This window comes from Protobothrops mucrosquamatus, unplaced genomic scaffold, assembly GCF_001527695.2.
Source record: "Protobothrops mucrosquamatus isolate PMUCROS unplaced genomic scaffold, P.Mucros_1.0 scaffold2440, whole genome shotgun sequence".
NCBI classification, from domain to species: Eukaryota; Metazoa; Chordata; class Lepidosauria; order Squamata; family Viperidae; genus Protobothrops; species Protobothrops mucrosquamatus.
In genome coordinates, this window is record NW_015388512.1 from 49,614 (window position 1) to 69,005 (window position 19,392).

The 19,392-nt window shown below is 45.4% G+C and overlaps 1 protein-coding gene across 1 annotated transcript in view; it reads left to right on the forward strand.

Moving 5' to 3' along the window:
• LOC107295660 (retinoic acid receptor alpha-like) overlaps positions 1–10,457 on the forward strand; it is a 54,527-nt gene extending 44,070 nt beyond the window's left edge. The window contains exons 5-8 of the mRNA XM_015824981.1: positions 4,008–4,168; positions 7,011–7,187; positions 7,988–8,192; positions 10,438–10,457. Of these exons, the coding sequence (XP_015680467.1) occupies positions 4,008–4,168; positions 7,011–7,187; positions 7,988–8,192; positions 10,438–10,457 (563 nt within the window). The remainder of the gene's footprint in view (positions 1–4,007; positions 4,169–7,010; positions 7,188–7,987; positions 8,193–10,437) is intronic.
• The last annotated feature ends 8,935 nt before the right edge of the window (positions 10,458–19,392 follow it).

Sequence of the window (19,392 nt, forward strand, 5' to 3'; positions counted from 1 at the left end):
TCTGTGAGCTGACCTTCATTGGCTAGACGAGTTTCACACAGGGCCGCAATGTCAATGTTAAATCTTGCAAGCTCTCTGGCTACCAGAGCTGTTCTTCTTTCTGGGCGATCTGCTGATGGGTTGTCTTGAAGCGTACGTACGTTCCATGTACCAATGATAAGTGGTAACACCTTGTGTTTCGTCTTAAGTTTTGTATTTCAACCGCATGAAGTGGGATCCCCTCCAACCGCGGTAGGCTGGACAGGATTTAAAAGAAGCAACAATGTTTAGGGCACATTTTCTAGCCCCTTCCTCATACTATGGAGGTGAGCAGTGTGGTCCTAAAAAGGGCTGCTCAGTCACTCAGATAGACGCCGAATCCAGCTGTTGCTTCATCAGCAAGAAGTGACCATTAGACCTGAGCCGCCTGTGTGCAGGTCCGCATCCACAGCTCCCAGTGATTCCACACCTGCTGCTTCACCGCTCGCCTATCGCCATAGGACTTTAAGATTTGTGGGAGTTAGGGAAAGTCAAGATGTCAAGACTTGCGCGTGGATTGGATTAAAGTGAGGGAGAGGTGCACATAGTCAGCCTCACTCTCTCTTCCCAGATTCCATCTTGTTCCAATGGCAGGACAAAAGTCGAGACAGTTGGAGATGGGCTGGGCGCAGTGGTTGACCAGGGCATCTTTCGTGTCTTGCCGTGCTCTCAGCGTACCACGTCGCTTGCAGAAACTGCCTTCATGATCGTTGGTCCTATTTTAATAGGTCTCATACGCTCAATCCGCCAGAGTCTGTCTTCACATGCTTGGGATAGACAAATCCCTTGCTCACCGAATGTCAAAGACACAATGGCTACTCTCAACCTGGTTTGGCCAGCGTGTCGAAGCTGTTGCCCAGGGTGTGGCCGCTGCGCATGTTACAGCTACAGCTCACAGGTGAGAGCTGAGTGTCAGGTGGGGACCAAAGGTGTACGAGCTGCCCTAAAAAAAGGGCACGACATGCCCTCCACCAGAGGTGCTACCCCTCCCTGAACACCCCATACACCCCGGATTCTTTATAAACACCACAAGCAAAACAATAACAAACACAAGGCTTTGTAATGCTTCCATAAATGTAGCATGCAAAAAAGCAGTATCTCAAATCTGCTACACCTGCCTATTCTTTTTTTTTTTTGCAGCCAACAGACCTTAGTACTTTTTTCTATAGATTGATTTAGTATATTTCCATTATTTTAGGAGCTGCTGCCTGAATTTCTTCTGTCTATTGGAACTTGTAGCTTCACTTACTTTAAAGTCGGAGGGTTGTTGGTCCATTTTTCCCCTAATTGGAATACCCCCCCCCCCTTCAAAGAGTTGCAATTTTTTTTTTCTTGGACCCACTTTGCTGCTGAATTATCAGGTAGCTATAATGAACTGGAAGTACTCACTTCTTTCTGATAGACAGACAGAAAAACTTTATTTTGATCATTGACCAATAAAAATACATTCAATAAAACAAACAGCACAAAACTATCCCCTAACAACAAGAAATATTTCCTCAGTCCTTTGGTTACTGTGTATTTTGATTGCTGTAATATGTGGGGAAGACCTTGGAAAAAGGCTTGAGAGCTGTTGCTTTTAACCTTCAGTTTTGATTCGTGCCTCCTGGCATGATCAATCTACAGCAAACTCATATTCTGGCCAACTGTATTGATCTGTTTCTAGGCTGAATTTTGGAGCCTGTGTACTTTTAGGAAGACCTTCCATTCTCCTTCATCCTGGATCCCTTTGATCTCCTCTGGAGAATGTGACTATCAATTGTGATAAGAAGCACAAGGTACATTCCATCTGGTAGTGCTCACATCCTAGAATACCTTTATCCACTGGAGGCATATCAAAGACTTATTTGGCATTGCAGTGGCTTCTTAAAATTTCAGTGTTCATTGGAATGCTTTTATTGATGTTTGTTGGCTTTTGTGTTAATACTTAGAAGGCACATTTAAATTGTTCTTAAACTTATATATTTGAGTTCTTGTTTCATTTTCTTATGATCAATATAATAATTTTCATTATTTTTCAAGTTCTACTTTTGGCAATTTGGAACTCAACAAGGAATCAGGATAATTCAAAAATATTGTGGGAGTAAAGAAATTCACTGAACTGGATAAGATTATATTTATCTTTGAGACTTTTTTACTGCTTCAGCTTTAGTTTGAGCATACTGTATATGTGCACATGCGTATACATATGTCATGTTTACAGTATTAGTTGGGGCACATGGTGGTATGTATTGGTTTGGAGCTAATGAAAGATGAGCTGCTATTTGAGCTAGAAGGCATTTAGGTCATCTGGAAGAGGTGACTGAGTAGAGAAAGCAGGGTTTGTTTTTTTATGGGTTGGGCTGCAGCCTTCTGACATTGGTCTTTAGGTTCTTGGGAACCAACAGTTCCAGGGATTATCTGCTGCATGATAGAAAGAAGATCTGCTTTAGTCTTGTATTCCCCAAGTCTGATTCTTGCATCCAGAGAAGATGGAGATTTAAAAAAAATCTCCATTACTTTTTTCTCTCTGGCTGGATGCTCCTTCTGTTGTATAGACATAATGTATTTTGTCCTGGTTTTTTGTTTTATATGCTTTGTTCTACCCTTACTTTTCTAAGCTTGCGTCTACACAATATGGGAAATTATTTTAAAATTTCTAATCAACCAGCATTCAGATTCTATGAATGCACAATTGGCCTGGGACTTCTCCTTTCAATATTCCCTTTTAAATGCATAATTTAAATCTCCATTTCAGTATCTTCTTGTAATGCATTTAGTCCCTCTTCTTCTTAACTCAGCATCTGTGTTGCTCTTCTTTCTCTTTCCTTTGTCTGTGTACACTTTTCAGGTGATTGCTCTGGCCAATTTTGTTCTCTTTTCCAATCAATTTTTAAAGATTTCCAACTACCTGGATAGTACCTCTGTATTCTTTTCCAGCAGTTACTTATTTATTATGCAGGTGATATAAAAATAATAAAAGCACAATCACTTTAATAACTAACACCTTAGTTTTCCTTTCTTGTCTCAGGTCTCCTGTTTAGATTTTCCTTACCAAAGCAGGATTTTCCATGTGTAATAATGTGAAGATAGATGCATGCACCTGAGCAATTAGAATTTTTGTCAACAGCCTGTGACATAAGCCCACAGTTAGATCATAGAAAAAAGCAAGCACACAAACAAAAACAATCTGACATTCTGGTGAAACTTAGATCCATCATTAGCCACCCAGAATGGTATTCCTCTACAGCAGGGGTGTCAAACTGCCAGCCCGCGGGCCGGATGCGTCATGGTGAAACCGTGCCCGCCCCATTGCCGGCAATGGAAAAAAATGGAAAAAAATGGGAAAAAAGTCGCGACACATCACGTGAAGTTGCAAGTTTGACACCCCTGTTCTACAGTATTTCTGCCTTCCCCTAACTTGATATTGAGTAGATTTGTTACTCTACAACCTCCATAGTCTCCAGCCAATATGGCCTGTTATGGTTAAGGACAAGCATTTTTATTCCATCTGGAGAGCACCAGGTTGGGAAATGCAGCACTATCTTTTGGCATCTCTTTAGTTTTAGAAGTTTAAATGAAATCAGTTCCATTTGGGCCAGGAAGCACCACTAGTAATAGTTATTTTATTTATTTGAGGTTCTTTAACTATATAATAAAAATAAAGGTAGGGAGGTGGGATGATATTCACAGAAGATTGGCAATCAGAAACAAAGTCGGAAATATGCATCCTTTTCAAAAGGAAAATTGTATTTTCTGTACTGGTGCCATATGCAAAAAGGCAGGACACAGCTTCCTTTTGTCAGATCACCTGTACTGTATTCCTTCCTTAAACCAGTTCTTGTTAGCATCACTAATTCTCTTTTCAGAATTGATGATCTGATTCCAGAAATTCCCATTATATATTAAATCAACTATATTATTATCATTTGTATAGATCTGGATGAGGAGTGGGTTGGTTGCTCATTGAAGCTTTTGATTGTTTATTGTCCCTTTGCTTCCCCCTGCAGCTGTCCGGAATGATAGGAACAACAAGAAGAAAGAGACTCCAAAGCAGGAATGTTCAGAGAGCTACTTCATTACACCTGAAGTGGAGGATCTCATTGAGAAAGTGCGCAAGGCTCATCAGGAGACTTTCCCTGCCCTCTGCCAGTTGGGCAAGTACACCACAGTGAGTGACAGCCAAGATACAGGCCAAAGGAAACTAAGTGGGAAAGCTCAGCAGAACAATTCTAACTCAGAGTCCTCCACATGAATTGGCGTCTTAGCACCTGTCACTCAAACCTTCAGCACCCATTAGAGGATCCTTTTGCAATTTGTAAATAGGTGCTTCAGAATTCAAAGTATTGGATGTTCTGAACAAGGGTATAAGCCACGGGTCGGCAACCCACGGCTCCGGAGCCGCATGTGGCTCTTTGAGCCTTCTCCTGCGGCTCCCAGCCTCCTCCGCCATTTGCAGAGAGAGAGAGACAGAGACAGAGAGAGGCACTTCCCTTCTCTCTCTCTCTCTCTCTCTCTCTCTCTCTCTTTCTCTCTCTGTGTGTGTGTGTGTGTGTGTGTGTGTGTAAAAAAGAGAGTGGCCTCACGCTGTTCTCCAAGCTGACAAGCTTATTGGGCGGGGCTCCTCCTTTGCTGCGTCTCTGCAGGAAGCAGGAAGCAGCAGAAAGCTGCAAGCAGCAGCTCTCGCTCTCTCTTTCTCTCTCTCTCTCACACACACACTCACACTGAGTGGGGGAAGAGGACTGTCAGACCAATGGCAGGAGAGAGCCAGCCCAATAAGAATGTGTGTCAGCTTGTCCGAGAACAGCGTGAAGCCAGCTTGCCAGGTGAGCAGAAGATCGGAGAGAGGGAGAGAGAGGGGGCGAGAGAGAGAGAGAAAGAGAGAGAGGGGGAGAGAGAGAGACAGAGGGAGGGAGAGAAAGAGAGAGAGAGAGGGAGAGAGAGGGAGAGGAAAAAGAGGGGAGAGAGAGGGAAAGAGGGAGAGAAAGAGAGGGAGAGGGAGAGAAAGAGAGGGAGAGAGAGAGAAAAAAAGAGAGGGAGAGAGAGAGAGAGAACTCATGCACAGCACCCTCTATTTCTTTTTAATTAAACTCTTCAATCAAGCCCCCTCCCTCCCAGTGCAGCTCCCAGTGTTTTCTTTTCTGTGGGAAATGGGTCCAAGTGGCTCTTTGAGTGTTTAAGGTTGCCGACCCCTGGTATAAGCAATCATTGCAGCAGAAGCATCAAGTGATCTAGGGAAAGACCAAGGATGGGACTGATAGCTAATCATCTTAATTCTGCTCCCTTAAAGAAGCCATAGTATACCACCCAGATATATTTTTTATTTTTGCCCATGCTTGTTTCATAATTTAATCCTATAAGTTTTTCATATATTGAACAAATTGAGCAGGTGTGGTTATAGGCCTAGGCCAGTGATGGCGAACCTTTTAGACACCGAGTGCTCAAAAACTGCCCCACCCACCCGCAGGGCCACCCGCCACCTCCACGGCCCGCCGCAGATTGCCCAGGCGGCCCAGTAGCACCATGGCGGCCATGCCCTCCATCTGTGCCCCACAGCATTATCTGTTTGCGACGGGGCGCAAGGGCGGAGTCTTGTCTCCATTGCCCGGCTGCCATGTCCTTGGCTGCGCTGCTCCAGGTGGGCCGTGCCTTGGGGCGACTTTCCTCCGAGGGGGGCTGCTGGTGTGGAGGGGGCCGTGGGGGGAGGCGGGGCTGGGACAACAGCACGTGTGCCCACAGAGAGGGCTCCGAGTGCCGCCTCTGGCACTCGTGCCATAGGTTCGCCACCACTGGCCTACGCAGTCACCTAGGGGGCTCCAGAATATGACTTTGCTGGAGCACCAAAATGTCTAGAGTCAACCGTGAGTTGAAATATGTAATAGCCAAAAGCAGAAAAGGACAAAGTTCACTTAACTCATATTACAACCAGATAGCCTAATGGCTACTTTAGAACAAGTAATAATATATAAATCCATATAAAACAAATAGCCATTAGACACATCTGTGGGGTGATGAACTAGATAAATGTGTAAAAAAAGCAGTCAAACATGTTTCATTAATTTTTGGTGTTTATTAGGCTAATACAATTTTAATTATCTCAAGTTTAATGTAATGTATAAAGAACAAAACCCTTCTTTCAAGGGTAGTGCAGTTTACTAAATATAATCTATTGCTAGTATATATGTGACATTTTTATTAAAAGTTATAAAAAGGAAAATGGTAAAAAATGCAATCTGATGCTACTATTTAGGCTAGACTGTCTATCTAGCTTTCTTGGTTTTCATCAGGCAATTTTCCATATTTTTAAAGATCATTTATTTAGCAATAAGGACAAAAAGCACCTTGTCCTTTCATTTAGCTGGTATAGAATCTACCCAAGATGGCATTCAACACAGTTGTTTTTTGAAAGTAAAAGCAGAGTTCCTTGGTTTTCTTTGGTAGATTTGGCTTAACAATTCCCATGTTACTAAGGATTATTTTTATTACAGTTTCTAACTTCATTTTTAATATATAAGAATTAGTTATGTTAGAGCCAAAAGAAGACTACAGGAAGCTTTGGATGATTGAAATGAAAAGCTGTTTACTCCATGAGAAGACAAAATAACCCAAGATGGACCAGAAGAAATGACATGGGGAACATTTTTCAAAACTTCCACTTCAAGAAAAGAAGAATTCTGAATTGTTGGATTCATACATCATGTTAAACCTTGCTTTATTGTAGACATAGCTCACTGAACAAACTCAAGTCAGTATTTTAGATAACTGTGCCCTGTTTAGCCAATTCCTTGTCTGCTTTCTCTCCTTTTTAATTGTTTTTGTCTTGCACTGGTCTGGGTATAAAACAGACCAAAATAAAACCAGGAAACCATCAAAAGAAGGTATTCACTTTCTCATATCACACAAAGAAGCTGATAAACTCTGGATTCAAACATATGCATTTACTGCTGTAAAACAAATTCAGCCACTCTTGTTTGACAAATGCAATTCCCTTTCTGTTCCTCTCTCTCCAATAGAACAATAGTTCAGATCAGCGGGTATCTCTCGACATCGATCTGTGGGACAAATTCAGTGAATTGTCCACAAAGTGCATCATCAAGACGGTTGAATTTGCCAAGCAGTTGCCAGGCTTTACCACACTCCCAATTGCTGACCAGATCACGCTCCTCAAAGCTGCCTGCCTCGACATCTTGGTGAGTGTGTGGTCCTTTTTCTTTTCAAACAGGGGTCAGCAATAAGAAAAATGAGGAATTGTGTAGAATCATGGAGTGGTAGGAGTTAGTGGATCCTTAAGGTGTCTGGTTGCTGCTCTCTGTGAGGAAGCACACAAGCCATATTTGCACAGGATCAGCCCAAGGTTTAAAGAGAAAGATACGGTGGTACTCTATCTCCATTTCTTACATACATAATCACTCAATTGTGGTAAGATAGTGCTGTCTATTATTTGGAGAACTAGTTTGGTCTAGTGGTCAAGGCACCAGCTTAGAAATCAGGAGACTGTGAGTTCTAGTCTCATCTTAGGCATGAAAGCTGACTGGGTGACTTTAGGTCAGTCACTTTCCCTCGGACCATAATGTCAGCCTTGGGCAACAAGCCGGTTGGTCAATTCCTGTCTCAATCAATGGATTAACATTTGGTTGATCCCAAAAAGTGGACCCTATACTTGTGGGAAAACGCTAGAAAGGAAAAGTGTTGTCCATCATACTTATGGTGATAGGCTAGTTTAGGAGCTCAGGACAGGTCTTGGGTCATGCACAGCAGTGTCCAGCAGAACAGAATGGCCGATATGTTAGAATTTTTTGAGAGATAGCTATTGTGTCTTCCCAGAGATTTGCCACTTGAAGCAGTTGCCTTACTCTAGCTAACAATAGTGCAAGTCCTGCAGCTGAGTTTCATAGTAATATAGTACACATTGAATGTGGTCAATGTTACAGGTAGAACATAGAACAGGGAACAACTGTGATGCATACTTCTAATGTACTTTTCATTATAGATCCTTCGGATATGCACACGCTACACCCCAGAGCAGGACACCATGACCTTTTCTGATGGCCTGACACTCAACCGCACTCAGATGCATAATGCAGGCTTTGGGCCCCTCACCGACCTGGTCTTTGCCTTTGCCAACCAGTTGCTGCCACTTGAGATGGATGATGCTGAAACAGGACTCCTCAGTGCTATCTGCCTGATATGCGGAGGTGAGTGCCATTACTGGGCCAATAAATAATAAATAAGATCATTATAAGAAGCCGTTTGTGGAGTTTCTGTGAGTTAAATATAACAATGGCCTTAACAGAGGGCTTTGAAGTTTAATCAAAAAATTTTTTTTGGGGGGGGGTTACCACTTAACAGCTTTCTTACAGTGAACAGGTATTGGATCAACTTGATTGACAGACAATAGATTTGTATACTTGGGATATTTGTTAAGAGAATATGTAGACCTGTAGTGCAAACGGGGAACCTATTAGATTTGTTTGAGATATGGGTATCAGCATTCAACCAGGGTGGAGGTTGTATGTTTACTGTTAATTTTATATGTGTTAACTACACTTTTTTCCTCTTGTGTCCTGTTTGTAATTCTTGATTTGTTTTATTTTTTCTTTTTTTATTCTGTATTTTGTATTTTATCTTTGGGGAAATATATTAAACAAAGATCAGGATTAAGTTTTGGACATTTGCATATGTTCAGGACTTGCCTACTTTGGAATGATGGCTTTGTGCATTGACCCTTAACTGCCAAAGGCAGAGAGCAAGCCACACATGCTATGCTATGATTTCATATCGCTAAGAAAAATGTACATCGGATAGCACTCTGATGACAAGTACCAAAATACCTGCTTTGATGAGTGTTTCTACAGTATGTGTAGTGGCTCCCCAGTAAATATGTAAACTCTGTAAGCACCAACCACTGTCACAATTGACCCAGAACTAATTTTATGTTGTTCATAATAATAATAGAATAGAATAGAATAGAATAGAATAGAACAGAATAGAATAGAATAGAATAGAATAGACAGAGTTGGAAGGGACCTGGGAGGTCTTCTAGTCCAACCCCCTGCTCAGGCAGGAAACCCTATACCATTTCAGACAAATGGTTGTCCAATCTCTTCTTAAAAACGTCAAGTGTTGGAGCATTCACAACTTCTGGAGGCAAGTTGTTCCACTGGTTAATTGTTCTAACTATCAGGAAATTTCTCCTTAGTTCTAGGTTGCTTCTCTCCTTGATTAACTTCCATCTATTGCCTCTTGTCCTGCCCTCAGGTGCCTTGGAGAATAGCCTGACTCCCTCCTCTTTGTGGCAGCCCCTGAGATATTGGAACACTGCTATCATGTCACCCCTAGTCCTTCTTTTCATTAAACTAGACATACCCAATTCCAGCAACCGTTCTTTATATGTTTTAGCTTCCAGTCCCCTGATCATCTTTGTTGCTCTTCTCTGTACTCTTTCTAGAGTCTCAACATCTTTTTTACATCGTGGTGACCAAAACCGGATGCAGTATTCCAAGTATGGCATTAGCAAGGCATTATAAAGTGGTATTAACACTTCATGTGATCTTGATTCTATCCTTCTGTTAATGCAACCTAGAACTGTGTTGGCTTTTTTGGCAGCTGCAGCATACTGCTGGCTCATATTTAAGTGATTGTCCACTAGGATAGTGGACAATCTTAGATTAGTAATACTCAGTTTTATTCTTTTTTCTTGCTTTTGTGCCTGGAAATATTTTCTTAGGACTCCTCCTCCACCATGCCACTATTGCTACAAAATGCATACAGTGGCATTGATATCTACAATCAGTGGCGTAGCGTGGGTTGTCAGCACCCGGGGCAAGTAATTTGCGCCCCCCTCCACAGTGGGCGGTGTCGGCAACCCGGCGGCTCGGATCAGATTCGCACAGCCAGCACTGCAGAGAGAGTGAGTGAGCCAGGCAGGGGCAGAGAGCTGCGAGTGCGAGCGCGCCCCCCCAGATGTTGCGCCCGGTGCGGCCGGCCCCCCCTGCACCCCCCACGCTACGCCTCTGTCTACAATCTAGCCTTCTTAATCTGTTGTCCCTTACATCAGTGTTTCTCATCCTCATGCTGGCTGGGGAATTCTGTGAGTTGAAGTCCACACATCTTAAAGTTGCTGACATTGAGAAACACTGCCTTAGATGTTAGAGAACAAATCAGTGACAGTCCAAATCACAGTGTTCCCAGCACTTTCTGGCAGCTCTACAATAAAGTCCATAGAGATTTCTTTCCACAAGCTTGTGAGTTGGCTACTGGCTGTAGCAATCCCGGGGGCTTCCCAGGCAATCGTTTCATTGAGGCACATACAAGACAGCTGGCCACATACGCCTCTATGTCCTTTTTCATCCTTGGCCACCAAACCTGTCTTTTCACCAGGTGGAGAGTTTTTATGAATCCAAAATGCCCCGCCACCTTTGTGTCATGACTCCACTGTAGGATTAAAGTCCTTTGTCTAGCTGGAACGTAGATTTTACTCCCCTTCCATGCCAGTCCCTCTTTTAACACCAGCTTTACTTTGTGCTGCTGAAACTAGTCGTCGCCCTCCAGGGCCTCCCTCAGTGGTTGTACCAGGTCTGGGGTTGGGTGCAGGAGGGGTGCTCTCTGTTGCCTCATAGCTACAGGCACCACAAACTGTTTGGATGGGATGATGGAGTTGACGACTTCCTCCCAGGCACTGTTGTACTGTGGCATGAGGGAGAGAGCATCTGCCAAAAAGTCCCCCCCCCCGCCCAGTAGGTATCGGAGGGTGAAGTTGAAGTGATTGAAATATTGAGCCCACCAGACCTGTTTAGGGGACAGCTTCCATGGGGTCTTCAACGCTTCTAGGTTTTTGTGATCTGTCCACAGCTCGAAGGGTATTTTACTGCCTTCCAAGAACTGTCTCCAGGTTAAGAGAGCCCACCAGACCGCCTAGGCTTCCTTCTCCCAGATGGCCCAGCACGTCTCGGAGTCAGAAAGCTTGCAGGACATGTAGATGCAGGGTTGCAGTTCTCCAGAGGCGCAAAACTGAGAAAACTCTGCAGCTGCCTCCTGGTTCAGGGGGCCTCCCACTCCAGTATTGCCTTCACCTTGCCAGGATCCATCTCCACCCCTTCTCTCGAGATTCAGTACCCCAAGTAGTCTAAGCTGGTTTTATGAAAGTCACACTTGGATAGCTTTGCATAGAACTGGGCCTCTCGCAATTTTTTGAGCACACCCCTGACCAGTTTCACGAGATCCTCTGGGGTCTTGGTGTAAATCAGTATATTGTCCAGGCACACCAAGACCCCTTTGTACAGGTGCTCATGCAGAACTTCGTTGATTAACTGCATGAACATGGCCAGCACCCCCTGCAGGCCAAATGACATCACCCTGAACTGGTAGCAGCCCAAGGGGCAATTAAATGCCATCTTCCATTCATCTCCCTCCTTGATCCTCACTCTGTAGTATGCGTCCCTAAGGTCCAGTTTGGTGAAGATCCTGCCCTTCGCTAGATATCCTAGCATGTCCCTCATTAGCGGGAGGGGGTATATGTTCTCTACGCTGATGCAGTTCAGACCTCTGTAATCCATGCACGGTCTAAGGGACCCATCTGTCTTCTCTTTAAACAGTACTGGAGTTGCCATCCTCGACTTTGCCAGCTGAATAAAACCCCTAGCTAGGTTCTCGTCTATAAATGCTCAGAGTTCCCCTATCTTTTCGGGTGTCATCAAATATATCTTTGGCTTGGACAATTTGGTTCACGTCATACTCTCAATTGCACAGTATGTGGGGCGGTGAGGGGGGAGTGTGTCTGATTCTCGCTCGCTAAAGACCTCCACTAGGTCAAGGTATTCCTCTGGAATCAACAGTTTCCACTTTCACTTTCCTGACCGCAGGCACATGGCTGGTTAGTAGTGCCTCCACTAACCCCTGTCAGTCTGCTGCTTTCCTTTGCACCCACCACTGGTGTCAACGCTGCTAATATTGAATATTCTTGCTTTGACAAAATATGCTGAACTGTCTGGTATTTTTAGAGTTAATTCAGATGACAGAGAAAAGGGAGGAGATTAGTAAGAAAGCCCGGGAAATGAACAGAAGTGAATCTTTGCCCTCCAAGTTAATTGGAAGATGTGAATCATGACCCCAAAATAGGGGAGGGGAAATGCCTGGAATTTTATGTGCAAAGGGAAGGGAAATTCAGATCTTGGCATCCATCATGCCCTGCTGACACGTCTCTACACTAATAAAGGCTTTTTTAGGTAAAATCATGCCTGAAAGTTCTTTGAAGTGTTTCATTAGTCAGACACATGACATCATGCCAAGATCTGAATTTCCCTTCCCTTTGCACATAACATTCCAGGCATTTCCCCTCCCCTATTTTGGGGTCATGATTCAAATCTTCCAATTAACTTGGAGGGCAAAGATTCACTTCCGTTCATTTCCCGGGCTTTCTTACTAATCTCCTCCCTTTTCTCTGTCATCTGAATTAACTCTAAAAATACCAGACAGTTCTGCATATTTTGTCAAAGCAAGAATATTCAATATTAGCAGCGTTGACATCTTTGTCATCTATCTCCTTTAGATTAGGAATAGTGACCGAGGTCCGGGACCTCGTAATTGGTTTAAAAGATTTGCGGATCTTCGCATGATGTCCCCACGAAAACCTCCAACTACTGTGATGGCTGAGAGACCCAGACCACCTGCAGGCCCATCAAATAAGTGTTTTCGGTGTGGACAAGAGGGACATCGAGCGGCAACCTGTCCAGTCCCCTACCCCCGACTGCAGAGCAGACCGGAACCAGCGACGAGAAAGAAACCTGCTCAGCGGCTAACGAGAGAAAAATCCAACCGGGTCACACAAGAACATGTTGCCCAGATTACACCCCCCACACAAGAGGATGCCAGGACTCAGGGTGGACCCGCCCCTGCTCTACCCTCCTTTGACAGCGACAATGAAGGAGAGAACGACCCAATGGTGAGTCGACAAATCCTGACTTTTTCACTGGCCGCCAAACTTATAATCCCTAAGTCTGGGGCACAAATGGACTTAAACGTGCTAATTGATTCTGGATGCACCCGCTGCATTATTAGTCTGCCATTTGCCATGAAAATGGGCATACGGGCAAAACAGCTTTCCAAACCTGTGAGGTTTGAGCAAGCCGATGGCTCCCTGATGGGAGGCACTCTTGTCACACAAGTAACTGAGCCCTTACGACTAGAAATAGGTGCGCACTGGGAGTTTATTCGCTTCCTAGTGGCTCCAAAAATGACTGAGACTGTGATCCTAGGGCTAGCCTGGTTGGACAAATGGAAGCCATTTATCTGGTGGGAGAAAGGAATGAGAACTGTGAGACTACCTATAGGGCCTAAACCTCCCACTGATTCAACCAATGTTGCGAGACACCTTAGGCCACCCAATGAGCGAGCGCACATGGCTGCCTCACCGCCGCCAGGCAAACCACTCATCCCCAATGAATACTGGGACCTGGCGGAGGCATTTAGTGAAAAAGAATGTGATGCCCTACCCCCTCACAGACCCAATGACTGCTCCATCAAACGTGCCAGGAGCCAAACTCCCACGGCCGAGAATGTATGCTATGTCCCCCCTCAAAATGGAGGAGATGCAGCGATACGTGAATAAAAACCTAGCGAGGGGGTTCATTGAATGGGCCAAATCTACCGTGGGAGCCCCTGTGTTGTTCAAAGAGAAAAAAGATGGATCTCTTCGTCTCTGCATAGACTATAAGGGTGTCAACGCTGTGAGTGTGGAAAATAAATATCCCCTCCCCCTCCTAAAGGACTTATTAACCCATCTGGCTAAGGGGAGTGTCTTCACTAAATTAGACCTGAGAGGCATATTACCGGGTGAGAATAAAAGAGGGAGACGAGTGGAAAACTGCCTTCCACTGTCCTATGGGGAGCTATCAGTTCAGAGTCATGCCATTTGGACAACAGGGGGCCCCAGCCGTATTCATGCAGTTGATTAATGAGGTCCTACATGATCACTTGTACAAAGGGGTTTTGGTGTATCTTGATGATATCTTGATATACAGCACGAATATTACTGATCACATAAAGCTGGTGAGAGAAGTGTTAAAGAAACTATTGAATGCCAAGCTTTATGCCAAATTGTCAAAATGTGAATTTCACCAGACCCGATTAGATTATCTTGGCTACAGAATTTCCAACGAGGGTATTGAAATGGATCCAGCCAAGGTGAGAGCTATAATCAAATGGCAGCCCCCAACGACTTGCAAACAGCTCCAGAGCTTTCTGGGTTTTGCCAACTTTTATCGTCAATTCATCCCCTTTTGCCGAGATTGCCCTACCCCTTACAGAACTACTCAAAACAGGCAAAGGAGGAGGGAAGCCATGACCGGGCCAACCACTAGCATGGACGATGGGCTGTCAAACAGCTTTTGAGAATTTAAAGAGACTATTTGCTGCTGAACTGGTCCTAAAGCACCCCTGCCCAGGGGAGCCCTTTGTGATTCAAGCCGATGCCAGCGATGTGGCAGTCGGAGCTGTGTTACTACAAAAGAACAAAAGTGGGGTCCTGCAACCCTGCGCCTACACCTCTAAGAAATTTACTGAAAGCGAGCGGAGATGGGCAATCTGGGAGAAAGAGGCCTTCGCGATTAGGTGGGCGCTATTAAACTGGCGACACTATCTAGAAGGGAGCAAGGTGCTCTTTGAAGTATGGACAGATCACAAAAATATAGAAGCACTGAAAACTCCCCGCAAATTGTCCCCAAAGCAAGTGCGGTGGGCACAGTACTTTAACCGCTTCAACTTCACTCTAAAGTACATACCAGGAGGAAAAAACTTCCTAGCTGATGCGCTATCCCGGTTACCCCAATACAAAAGCAAACAGGAGGAGGTTAACGACGGCAATTATCCCCAATCCACAAACTGCTGCTGAACTCACGCCTCGCAGGGTCCCCAATCCTGATGACCCTGGGGTAAACAAAATAAAACGAGAGCTCCTCACCGATCAATGGTTCAAAGATAATCAACCCTCCCTAACGTGCAGGGATGGCTTGGCTTACAAAGGGGGGAAACTATATTTGCCAGAAACCCTCCATCTTAATGCTCTCAAACACAGCCATGATGTAAAACAGGCTGGACACTTTGGATATTTGAAAACCCTACACCTCACCCGCTGGCAATTTTGGTGACCGGGGCTGAAAAAGGATGTGGAAAACTATGTAAAATGTTGTACTGTATGTGCCACAATGAAAAGAATTCCAGGGAAAACCCCTGGGTTACTGCAACCCGTGGCAGACCCTTCTCAACCATGGGAAGAAATAGCTATGGACTTTATAGTAGACCTACCTGAAAGTAGTGGACACACTGTCATCTGGACTGTAATAAACCTATTCTCAAAGCAGGCTCATTTCATCGCCTGCAAAGGACTCCCATCTGCCCGACTGACCAAATTGTTCCTGAAACATATCTACCGGCTGCATGGCACCCCTAAGCGAATAATTTTGGACAGGGGGGTGCAGTTCACAGCGAAGTTTTGGAGGAGTTTTCTTAAATTAATTGGATCATCTCAAGGGTTATCATCTGCTTTTCATCCTGCCACCAATGGGGCTGCAGAATCCGCTAACAAAATGGTGGAGCAATATCTTAGATGCTACGTTTCTTACCAACAGACGAACTGGACTGATCTCCTCCCTTTTGCGGAGGTGGCGTACAATAATTCTGTGCACAGCAGCACTGGCTACACGCCTTTCAGAGTGACCACAGGAAAAGAGTTCAGCCCAATACCTGAATACCCTCAGGTGCCCTCCGCTTCCCAGACACTTGTCCAATGGGTGAGGGGGTGGGAAGAAGTTTGGAGAAACACAAAAACTGCTTTAAAAAAGACTTTTGAAACCTATAAAAAGCAGGCTGATAGAAAGAGGGCTCCCCAAAGAACATTCCAAGTTGGGGAAAAGTTTTATTTGTCAACTAAATATTTACACCTCAAATTGCCCAGCAAGAAATTGGGACCAAAACTCTTGGCGCCTTTCCCCATAGTAAGGATCATCAATCCGGTCACCGTAGAAGTAAAACTCCCTATACTTTTAGGGAGAATTCACCCAGTCTTCCATTGTAGCTTGTTGAAGCCTTATCGGGGCTCCACTTTAAGACCTCCCCCGAAGAAGGGACCTTGGCCCCTCATAGTTGTGGGACAGACCCACTATGAAGTGAAACGTATTCTTGACTCTAGAATTTTTAAAGGGAAATTGCAGTACCTAGTGCAATGGAAGGGATACCCGTTGTCTGAAGCCACCTGGGTGAAATCCAGTGAGGTGAAAGCTGACAGGCTCATCAAAACGTTTCAGGCGAAATACCCCAACAAACCGAGAACTAGTCATTAACATATGCTTTTGTTTACATTACAGGATCTGTCCTTTTTGTAAGGGGGGGTGGATGTCAACGCTGCTAATATTGAATATTCTTGCTTTGACAAAATATGCAGAACTGTCTGGTATTTTTAGAGTTAATTCAGATGACAGAGAATGTAGTAATCAGTGCTCAGTCATTGCAGGGTGCAAATATGGCTGACTGCTTTCGCAGTGTTTATTGCCTTATATACAGGTATTCAAATAGCATAAAGTAAGATGGCATCAGCATAGTAACAGCATTTCTATTGGTGAAACCCCTTGCCAATCATTAAGAAGATATCAGCTAAGAGGCCCAAGACAGGGAGCAGTTTCTACCACATCCTGTTGATGTAACCAGGCTGATATCATGTGAACCAGGTGATAACATGTACTAGCCTGGGGTAGTTTCCCACATTGCCATGGTGATGTGAATGGATGAGATCATGTAGAGAGAAGAGGCACGCAGGCGTTGGAAGGGCAGTTTGCTGCTCACGACCTCTACCTGGCCTCTATCTCTGCAAGAGAAAAGGGAGGAGATTAGTAAGAAAGCCCGGGAAATGAACGGAAGTGAATCTTTGCCCTCCAAGTTAATTGGAAGATGTGAATCATGACCCCAAAATAGGGGAGGGGAAATGCCTGGAATGTTATATACAAAGGGAAGGGAAATTCAGATCTTGGCATCCATCATGCCATGCTGACACGTCTCTACACTAATAAAGGCTTTTTTAGGTAAAATCATGCCTGAAAGTTCTTTGAAGTGTTTCATTAGTCAGACACATGACAACTGGGTTTTATCCCAATCTACTGACAGGCTCCACTTTTTCCAGCAGGCCAACCCTAAGACCATGGGCTCGGTCATCCTTGGGACCACAATGAACCAGACAGTCTCTAGGTGGGTCCCAACCTTGATCTTTACCGGCTCAGTGAGGCAAGTTGCTGGCACCCTGCCTGTTATCGAGCCATCTAGCTGGGAAAAGGCCATGTGCTGCTTCAGTTTCCTCAGTCTCACTCCCAACCTCTCTACCACCTGGGGGCTGATCAGGTATCTGGTGCATCCTGAGTCCAATAAGGCCGTGAGAACCCCCTTTGCTCCTGAGGAGGGCACTAGAACCTCTACCCTGGCTGTCATGGGGTGATGGTGCCACTTACCATCAGGTTGTCTTTCCCTTCACTGTCGCTCTCCTAGAAGATGGGGTCCATACTGGCAGGGGTCAGAGTTCCCTCTTCCTCGCTAGATTGAGGAGAGAACTCCATGACCTGTTGTCCCACCCATGTCTTTTCCTTCGGTTTCATGGGGGTCTTCTTGGGCTGGCTTGGAGGTGGGGAACGGGTGCCAGTCTTGGTGCAAGGCACTCTGCTGCCCAATGCCCCTCTTTCCTGCAGCGGAAGCAGGTTCCTGTGACTTGATGGGGCCTCCCGTCCCTGGCAGGGGGTGTGACCTCTTTTCCTCTATGGGTCGGTCATTTCTCGGACACCCAGCAAGGTCGACTCTCTTGCGTGGTGTGCTCATGGTACTCCATCAAATCTATCTCCACCTCTGTGTCCACTCGGTACCACGCCTGCAGGTTACGCGGCACCCCTCAGGGCAGGCGGTTGTGGTACAGCTCCTTAGCCCCTCTTGAAATTAATAGACCAGCATGCACTCGGGCCAGTCTCTCAGGTGGCTGGCTAGGCTGTGGAAGTCTTGAATGTACTCTTTCACCAGATGCTTGCCTTGCTTCAGGTTGCAGATGCGGGTGTCAGCGCATCAAGCGGCCATGGGGGCTTCAAACCGTTCCCTCAGGGTCTACATAAAAGCATCCAGGTTGGCCAGCTTCAGAGCCTGAGCATCGTGGAGGGATACCAGCCATCCCAAAGGTCTCCCTTCGAGGTTGGCCGCAATGGCGTGGACCTGGGCCACATCTTCTGGGTACATCCCTCCGTAGCGCTTCATGTGGTGCCACACCTGGGCCAGGAAGTGAGCTAGGTTGTCTGGGTGCCCACCGAAGCATACCACCAGGGCAGGTGGTGATCGCTCCTCCCACACTAGGATGTACCCTTGCAGCAGTCCAGCCACTGGCTCCAGTGCAGGGACTCCCGCTGCTGCTGAGGCCACTGGAATAGCTTGCTGCTGCAGTGGTGGAGGGGTGGCGGCTCCCGCTGTAGCCGACCCTTGAGCCAGTGCCCCAGTCATGCTCGCTAGGGTCGGAGTCATCAGCTGCAAGAGAGGGGGAGATGGGGTGGCCGACGCTGCGAGCGACCTCACTCTGCCCATCCTGATCGCTGCCCCGTGATCTGGCCACTTGAATATCCAAACTGCCAAACATTTCCCTCAGCTGCTTCATCAGTGGGCTACGAGCTGCGACTGGGAGCTTCCACTCAGCAGGCTCGTCCCACTCAACTGGCCGCCTCGCTTTCTATTTGCTCCCCCAGACTACGTTGATGCCCGAGGGCACCAGGGGTCTTCAGCTTCCACCGCCTTGCCCATGTCCATTGCCCATTGGGTCTTTGGCCCCTGGTATGGGGCCTCTCTCCCTGGCGCTAAGGAAGATGACATTGATGGAACTGATTTTTAGGAAAAAGGAGCTGAAGTATTTTGCAAGGCCAGAACAACAAGATATCTTTCAGAAGTGGTTCAGGCAGATGCCTCTCTAATTCATTGAATTATAAGGAGGAGGAGGAAGTACAGCATGATCAGATTTGTGATATTCTATAATTATGGCCAATCTCAATAAAAGTAGCTTCAGTTTTCTGGTGGAAAATTAGGCATTTTATAGAATGCCTAGGAAATCTATAGAATGCCAAAAATGGGACATCAAAGTATGAAACGCTTAATATTTCACACATTTCCTAGGCATTCTATGCAATGCCAAAAGGCAAACCAGCAAAGTATAAAATACTCCCACTAAAATGCCATTCTAGCCTTCCTTGTTGCAACAAGTAGGTCAATACTGGTCTTTTTTTCTTGTTTTTTTTTTTTTAGTAAGAATGTCCTGTACTTTATTTTGCATTTCTTCTTTCATTTTCATATACGTCTTTTCAATAAAGGGTTAGGGCACGGGTCGGCAACCCGCGG